Here is an 8932-nt window from a genome sequence, read left to right as displayed (position 1 = left end):
TATATATATATATCTCCAATCTGATGCAGCGTGCACTGCCTTTCCTGCCACTGGCAGCTGGGGCCGAGCCCCTCAGGGAAGGCGAAAGTGCAGATTCCCTCTAGACCTCGAGCTCCTGGCCAGAAACGTCAGCAGAGTACTGAGAATCCATCCAAAAATAAATAGGCCCAGGGCTGCTGGCCAAGGACACGTAGTGGGGGCCCATGGACACCCCTCCACACTGCACTGGCAGCAGGGGAGGGCACCAGAGCATCCCTGGGCACCGGGGCCATGAGCCCCCTCCCCTGCTCCCTGGCGGGCAGGATGGGAATCGAGCCCCCTGCGACTGCTTAACATACACAGGGATAAATAAGGACCTTTTAATCTTAATAAATATCAGGTATATGGTTTGTACAATATACACATAATGCCCCTGTCTCCCAGCTCGGCCGAGGGACGATTCACACGTAGTTCTCCTCCACGCTGTCCGTCTCCGCGGAGAATTTGGCCGCAGCTGGAAACAGAGGGAAGTGGTGAGGGGGGTGTTGTTGGGGAAGATGAAACAGGAAAGCCTTAGAAATAGGATTGTCTGGCAAAAGATTTTGAGAATATAGAAACTATAAGCAAGATTGAAATTAAAGCAAGCTTTGAGATCCCTCAGTTACTGAACAACTGGAAAACAATGGTGTGGCTGGCTGAAAGTGATCCTCTTTTGATGAAACAACACTCTCTGCTTGCAGGCAGGTCTAAGGGTCAGAGCAGACCCTGCCAGCTTGGCAGAAGGGGTCCAAAGAGGAGTTTTTAGGGTTTAAAATGTAACACAGTACAGTAATGTAGTGATTCTTACAGGCTGTATGTAAATGCTATAGGATTTGTATCTTGTACTAGATTGGTTAGTGAGAATTAGAATATTCAACACAGAAGAAGATTTATTATATTGTAACAGGAACTTTGCTCTCTTACTCCTCTTACTCTCTTACCCCTTTTACCCTCTTACTCTCTCACCCTCTCATCCTCTCTGCCCCTCTCTTCTCTCAGTCCTGCTCTGAGCTGTGCCTGGAAGCTCCCAGCAGGGCCCTGCACCCAGGCCCTTTGCAATAAACCCCAAGTTCCATGACCAGAAGAAGACTAACACAGGTGATAGGTATTGGGAATTAAGTGTAAATATGTTATATGTAGTTTGCAGTATAAAAAGACAACATCCCCTCAGGGCCGGTCAGAGTGCCTGTGGCTGCCCTGCTGAGCAGACCTCGGCTGGGCAGAAAGAAAATTTTATAGATAGGAATTAATAAACAACCTCAAGACCAAAAAGTGAAGAGTCCAGACTCATTCTTCAGCTGCACGGGCCAAAGCAGAGACATCCTGCACATCTCGGGGCAGCAATTATCAAACAGCAACCCGAGACAGGCCCTTTGCAATAAACCCCAAATTCCACTACCTGGCTTCAGAGATCTCTCATCTCCGTCCACCCCGACCATCCCACCCCCGGCACCCCCAGCACTCCTACAGGGTGTGAGGGGTGGGCTGGGCCTCCGTGCCCGCCCTGCTCACCTGAGCAGCTCCCGTAGTGGCGCACGCCGATGGAGCGGCCGCGGTGGCAGGTGGCACGCCGCAGGTGGCACGCCGACGGGTAGGTGACGTTGTTGTTGCCACACAGGGCGTGGTCCAGGCTGGTGGGCTCAGGGCAGGGCGCTGTCCGGCACATCACGCAGTGGGCACTGCCCGTCTGGTCCACCACGCAGGTGTGTGTGCCAGGACACACCACGCTGGAGCAGGACTCTGCAGGGAAGCAGTGTTGGAGTGACCCCAAGGACAGCCATGCCCTTCTCACAGCTATTTCACCCCTGAAATATTTCACAGCTATTAAATCTCACAGCTACTTCACCCCGGGCAGGCTTTGGGGATCACCCCAGGGTCACCCCATGCCCTTCTCACACACCCCAGGCAGGCTTTGGGCATCATCCCAGGGATGGCCATGCCCTTCCCACAGCTATTTCACCCCAGGCGGGCTTTGGGGGTCACCCTATGCCCTTCCCAGAGCTTTGGGCATCACCCCAGGGTCACCCCATACCCTTCTCACAGCTATTTTACCCCAGGCAGGCTTTGGGGGTCACCCTATGCCCTTCCCAGAGCTTTGGGCATCACCCCAGGATCACCCCATGCCCTTCCCACAGCTTTGGGCATCACCCCAGGGTCACCCCATACCCTTCTCACAGCTATTTCACCCCAGGCAGGCTTTGGGGCATCACCCCAGGGAAACCCAGTCCCCTCCCTCCTTTTGCTAGCAGGGGACAGAGCAGAGCCAGAGGGTCCTGATCTCCCATCAGAGCTGCTCCAAAGGGCAGGGGCTGGCAGGGGCCGGCATCCTGAGCCCCTGGATGACCTTGAGTCTCCCCAGGCTCAGCCCTGGCCAGAGCTTTGCCAGGCGGGAGGAGCCGAGGCCCAGCTGCAGCAGAGGAGGGCTGAGCCCACGCAGGTGCCTTGGCAGGGAAGCAGCAGCCACTGGGGCCAGGCTGGCAGCTGCCGTGCTGGCCCCGGCGAGAGGGAAGGGCAGGGTCACCCTGGAGCAGAGCCAGCGCTGGAACGAGGGCGCACGGGGGTGGAGGGAGCCTGAGCAGCAGGAGCAGAGCCCCTGCACAGGGCTCTGCTGGGGAGGGTGGAGGCTCGTGCACCCCCACCGTCCCTCCACCCTCCTCTCTTTCCCTGATGGATTGGAAGATTTGGCATCTGCAGCTCCCAACTCCCATTTCTTGCCCCACGTTTTTCCCTGCGCAGCCCAGAGCTCGACAGGCAAAGCCTTCCAGAAAGGAGGGCTGGAAAAATAACCATAATCCTTCTGACAGCTCTTGGCAGGGCTGGGTGGATTGCTGCACTCTTTACAAAAGAGGAAAAAAAGGGGCTTGACGTTTGTAAATTACATTTTAGGGACTGTTGCTGCTCAGCCTGAGGCAAGGCCAAACCCCATTGCACCAACAAGCTGCAATGTCCCCTCAAGGGACAGTGAGACCTATGGCATGCAGGGACCTGTACCAGGACAGTGTCACAGACAACTTTTATGAAAAATCCTTTCCTTAGGATTTTTTCCTCCTGAGAAGCTGAGAGGCCTCAGGAACACAATGTAAACAATGGTTATCTGCTGCTGTGGAATGCAACAGGTGCATCTGTGATTGGTCTCATGTGGTTGTTTCTAATTAATGGCCAATCACATTCCAGCTGGCTTGGACTCTCTGTCCCAGACAGAAGCCTTTGTTATCATTCTTTCCTATTCTATTTTTAGCTGGCCTTCTGATGAAATCCTTTCTTCTATTCTTTTAGTATAGTTTTAATGTAATATATATCATAAAATAATAAATCAAGCCTTCTGAAACATGGAGTCAGATCCTCATCTCTTCCCTCATCCAAGAACCCCTGTCACAGGACAGATCTTCCCTCTTTGTCCCACAGGGAATGGAGGACAGGACAGGGAGAGGATGGGGATGGGATGCAGTGGGGTAGAGGCACCTACTTTTGCATTTGCCCTGGTACATCACTTCGAGGTCGGGGTGGTCTCTGCACTTGGCTGTCAGCAGGTCACACTCGTCGCGGTAGGTGTAGCCATCAGAGCCACAGACCTGCAGCTTGCGGGGCAGGCTGGAGCAGTCGGGGGCGCAGGCACACTGGGGACGGCCGTGCTTCATCTTGCACACCTTGTCGGGGCCGCACACCACCCCCTCGCAGCTCTCTGCGGACAGAGGGCAGCACTGCATGAGCGGCTGTCACCCGCCGGGGGAGGCTCCGTCCTGCCCGGCCCCAGAGTGTGACACTCAGTGTGACAGGGTGTCCCCCTTGTAGTCCCAAACACCCCTGTCCTGCCCCACAGTGTGACACCGAGCAGGACAGGGTGTCCCCCTTTATGGTCCCCAACGCCCCAGCCCCAGAGTGTGACACCAAGCAGGACAGGGTGTCCCCTTTGTAGTCCCAAACACCCCTGTCCTGCCCCACAGTGTGACACCAAGCAGGACAGGGTGTCCCCCTTGTAGTCCCCAATGCCCCTGCCCCACAATGTGACACCGACTGGGATGGGGTGTCCCCTTCGTGGTCCCAAACACCCCTGCCCTGCCCCACAGTGTGACACCAAGCAGGACAGGGTGTCCCCCCCGTGGTCCCCAACGCTCCCCGGGTCAGGGCACGCGTGCTGAGCCGAGCTGTCCCAGCAGCATCTGGATCTGCTCAGCCCCGGAGCAGGAGCAGGTCCTTGGCTGCAGCTCCTCCAATCCTCCTGTGCTCACCCCAGCCGGAGCCCCGGCCCCGCTCAGCACCAGCTCACTCCTTCCCATCTATTTATTCTTTGGAAGGAGACATTTCTTTTTCTTGTGCAATGGAAAAAATCCATCTCTACAAGGCCCCAGTTCCTGCAGAAGGAGCCGGGCTCCATGAGCTGTCGGGGCGATGGGAATGCCGCTGCTCCCTGCAGACAATGCCCGGCCCTGTCTCGCTCCCTGACTGGAACACAAGAGCAGGAGGCAGCAGCCAGAGCTGCTCCCCAGACAGGCAGATGCTTTGTCCCCCCCAGGTCACCTCTGGGCCAGCGTGGGGGCCAGGTCCAGGGGGTGCTGTCAGTGCCCCAGGGCCGTGCCCACGCTGGCAGGGATGGAGCGGGGCTGGCAGCTCCAGCCAGGGGCCCATGCTGCTGTGCAGGGACACTGGTGCCTCTGCAAGGACAGGCAAAGGGGTCAGCAGCAGGGATTTTCCTTTAGATTCCCCTGTGGAGACCCCTTTGACACCTAAAGCCCACATATCCTTCACCCCAAAAACACCCCCATAGCTCCCCATAGGACACAGGCACTGCCACATAAAGCACACACATCCCTCACCCCAAAAATGCCCCCAGAGCTCCCAGGCACTGCCACATAAAGCACACACATCCCTCACCCCCAAAAACACCCCCACAGCTCCCAGGACACAGGCACTGCTGGGACTGCAGGGCAGGACCAAAAGGATTCCCAAAATGGGGATTCACCCCCATGAGGAAGGATCCCCAGAGACAGGGCGTGTGCTGGGAGCTCTGGGAGGCACAGAGGGGGATTTCCCTGTGGGAGTTGGGCCACCTTAGGAGGAGGGGGAGAAAGAGAAAGAGGAGGATGAGGAGAAGAAAAAGGAAGAAGGGGAAATTCCCTGTCTGCTTGGCCCAGCTGTCCCTGGGGGAAATTCCCTGCTGGGAAACACTTTCTGATTTTGCTCCCTGATTTCCATAGCTGGGAGCTGTCCCAGGGAAGAGAAGGATGAGACTGGGGGACCTCAGGACAGAGCAGGGTAGCTCCATGTCCCAAAGCTGCCAGAACAAACAAGACCCTATCACCCTCCACTCTGAGATGCTGCCAGCAGTGCAGAATCCAATCATCCAGACTATCCCAGCAAGGGACACTTTGGAGCAGTTGGAAAATCCACCCGTGACCCCAACCCTGCTCTGGGTCCTGTGGGGGGACACCGTGTCCCCAGCAGCTGGAGCCAGGAATTTCACCTCCCCCCAGAGACCCATTTGCAGAGCCCCCAGGGTCAGGCCAGCACCATCCCTGGCCCATTTTATCCTGGAGTAACCTTTCCCAGCCTCACAGCTCCTCTAACCCGCCCTCTTCCAAGGCCTCTGGAGCCGGGTGAGGAGCAGCACCAGCTCCATCTGGATGGGACAGGCAAGGGCTGCCTGAGGGTGGGGGGTTGTGGTGCACGTGCTGGCCAGGCTCTCCAGTGGTTTCCTCAAAGATCCTGCTGCCAGACACCAAAAAAACCCCAGGAGTCACAGCTCCCACCGTGGTCTGTGGCCACTGGGTCCCCCAAACTCCAACAAAGCCCAGGAACCACAGCCCCCACCGTGGTCAGCCCTCCCTGGGTCCCCCAAACTCCAACAAAGCCCAGGAACCACAGCCCCCACCACGGTCAGCCCTCCCTGGGTCCCCCAAAACTCCAACAAAGCCCAGGAACCACAGCCCCCACCATGATCAGCCCTCCCTGGGTCCCCCCGGCCCCTGACAGAGATGGGTGAGGTGAGTGCAGGCTCCTGCCTGGGGGCTGTCTGTCCCCACTGCATTTGCCTCCAGCACAGGGGAGCCTCTGGAGAGGGTCCCAGTGCTCCCAGCTCCCTCCAAGCAGGGATGGGGATGGGGCCAGGATCTCACTCAGCTTTTAGCTGCCCCAAGCTGCGGCAGGACAGGGTTGAGGAGCTGCCATTGCAGCAGCGCTGAGGGGTGCGGGGAGCTGAGGGAAGTGGTTTGGTTAAAAACCTTTTTTTTTTTTTTTTTCCTCTTTAAGCAAATAACAACATGACCTTCCAAAGCCCTGCTCCTGCCTCCTGCGGGCAGCAGGTCCTGGAGCTGTTCTCACACAGCCACGCAAGGGCTGGAGGAGCCGCAGCTCCGGCACACGCCAAAACATCTGGCGGGGCTGGAACTCACAGCTGGAGAGTTTCCACTTCTGGAACTGCCCGTTACATAAAGCCATTTCACACACGCGCTGGGAGGAGCGAGGGGCAGCGGAGGGGAAGAAGAAATAGATCTTTTTTTTTTCCCCTCAGAAAAACCTGACGAAGTTTCCTTCGGAGCAGGGGAGGGAGGCCCCAGCTCAGAGGGGTTAACTTGGGAACAGCCAGCTCCAGATCCTCTCCCTGCACTTGGCTGCCCGGCCAAGACCTGGGTCATGCATCCCTCTCCACTGGGAGAGCAACTAAAATACACTCAAAACCAAGAGCAGCTGAGGGACACAGGCTGTCCCGCCAGCTCTGATCCACAGCAGCATCCAAGCAGGAGCTGCAGCAGCAGGAGCATGGGGTCAGCAGTCCCTGGGGTGCCTGTGCTGTCCCAGACCACCAAGGAGAGCCTTTCTGGTGAGGGGCAGCCCGGCTCTGTGCTGCTGCATCACCCAGACTCTGAGTATTGCCCCCAGGGCTCCACACATTCCCCACAGCAGCCCCTCAGCCCCCAACTCGTCACCTTTGCAGGGGTGGCAGGTCACCAGCCCCAGGAAGCCCAGCAGGCTGATCTTGTTGCCTGGGTAGGTGTAATTAGACCAGGCCACGTCCACGTTGCCGTTGGCACAGCATTCCTCCCACGTCACGCCCGTCTTCAGGATCATGGTGCACTTGGCCTCCTTCCCCTGCTGCAGCCAGCAGATTCCACCTGTGGAGAGGGCAGAGGGTGAGGGATTCCTGCTGTGCCAGGACCCCTGAGAAGGGCAGAGAGATCCTGGCAGTGGCTGGAGCACCTCGGGGCAGAGGCACAGAGATCACTCCAGAGCCTGAGACAAATTGGGGAACCTAGAGATGCTCTGTGCTGGCTCCTGTGGCACAAGATCTGTCCAAGAGCAGGCATTCCCAAGGGTCCCTGGCATAGCAACTCAGTGCCCCCATGGCCACCCCAATGCTGCTGCCAGCCCTCTCCTGCCAACAGGCTCCAAATCCAGCACTTGGACCACAGGCATGGACCAGTTATCCCAGCACTCCCCGTGATGGATGCTCTGGGAGATGCCCAGCTTGCCAGCCAGGATCTGGGCTTGTAGCTTGCCTCTCCCTTGCCTCTGTGCCCAATTCCTGCCTGCCCCCACAATGAGGGGACACCAGACAGAGTGGGGCCAGTGGGTGGCTGCTGTGAGGGCTGGATCTCCTGGCATGTGCCCCACAGAGGGATGGAACTGTTCCCTGACACGGGAGCCCGACACCCACGGCCTCTGCAAGGAGCATCTGAGCCAGTGGCTGGAGCACAGGGCACTTGCTCCAGCCCTTGGGTCTGGCACTGATCCCTCTGACTCAAAAGCCTGTTTGTTCCGTGACCCACCAGAGAATCAGTTAGAATTTTTTTTTTTTTTTTTTTTTTTTTTTGTGAGTGATTTCTTTGCAATTTCCGCCTCTGCAAACCAGCCTCTTGTGACGCTTATTTGGGTTCGTGCTCTCATTAGCTGTGCTTGAGGTTTGCTAAACGGCGAAAGATGGAAGGGAGGGATGATGGGGGCAGGGACGGGTCTTGCGCTGCCAGGCGGGAGTCGCTCCCCTCCTAAGCAGGATTGACCCGGCTCCAAAGCGGAGCCTGCCCCCGTCCTAAACCCCCTGTGCCCCTCTTTTTCCCCACGCACGCGATTCTGGCTCTGTCGCAAGTCCATGATGGAGCAAAGCCCCGGGGATCAGCGCCCGCACACCTCGGGCAGCACCGGCCGCTCCAACGCGCGGGTTTACCCTCCACGGATTTATCCAATTGCTTTTCCGAGCTCAATTTCCCGTTACAACACCCGCGCTCCCCACGGAACGTTCAGCATCGTGCGAGGGGAAGGTGGAAACTCCCGCTCCGCTGCGGGGACACCGGCGGCTCCGCACGGCACCGGCGCTGGGCGGGCTGACAGAGCCCCGGTCCGGTGTCACGGGGCGGCCTCTCCCGCTGTCCCGACGCCGCCCAGGCACCGGCAGCGGAAGCGGGAGGGTCCGAGCTCCGAACTTCACACGCCGCTCCCGGCCCGTCCCACCGGGGGCACGCGGCCCCGGAACGGGGATCCCCCGGGACGCACCGGCTGCGCGATGTCCCGATCGCCGCGATCCGGGACGCGGCTGCGGAACCGGGCGGCACCCGGGGACCCGCCCGCCGGAGGGACACCCGGGCGACCGGGACACCGGAGCGGCACCGCCGGGCACCCGGCAGCCGCCGCTCCGCCCGGTATAAAGGCGGAAAAAAGAAGAAAAGCCCGGTATCCGCCCGGCGGGACGGGACATCGGAGCCCGGGGGGACGGGACATCGGAGCCCGGGGCTGCCGCCCCATAACGGCGCCGCGACCCCGGGCCGGGCCGCCCCCGCCCCGAGCACCTGCCGGCGGCAGCGGCGTTACCGGCGGCCGGCCGGACAGACGGACGGACGGAGGGACTGCACCGGGACCCCCGTGGCTCTCTTACCGTGCGCGGCGGCGGGGCTGCAGAGCGCCAGCAGGCAGAGCGCCAGCCGCA

The 8932-nt window shown here is 59.1% G+C and overlaps 1 protein-coding gene across 1 annotated transcript; it reads right to left on the bottom strand.

The window, feature by feature from the left end:
• On the bottom strand, window positions 1-8103 carry FSTL3 (follistatin like 3). The gene is made up of 5 exons (XM_054517319.1): window positions 8073-8103; window positions 6942-7127; window positions 3485-3700; window positions 1531-1758; window positions 1-493 (listed from the first exon to the last, which is right to left on the bottom strand). Exons 1-5 carry the CDS (start codon window positions 8101-8103, stop codon window positions 441-443), a joined length of 714 nt encoding a protein of 237 aa, XP_054373294.1. The 3' UTR covers window positions 1-440.
• Between the last annotated feature and the right edge of the window lie 829 nt (window positions 8104-8932).

Source organism: Molothrus ater, chromosome 26, assembly GCF_012460135.2.
Source record: "Molothrus ater isolate BHLD 08-10-18 breed brown headed cowbird chromosome 26, BPBGC_Mater_1.1, whole genome shotgun sequence".
Lineage (NCBI taxonomy): Eukaryota > Metazoa > Chordata > Aves > Passeriformes > Icteridae > Molothrus > Molothrus ater.
Note: the sequence above shows the minus strand (reverse complement) of the source record. Positions and strands in the feature narration are given on the sequence as shown.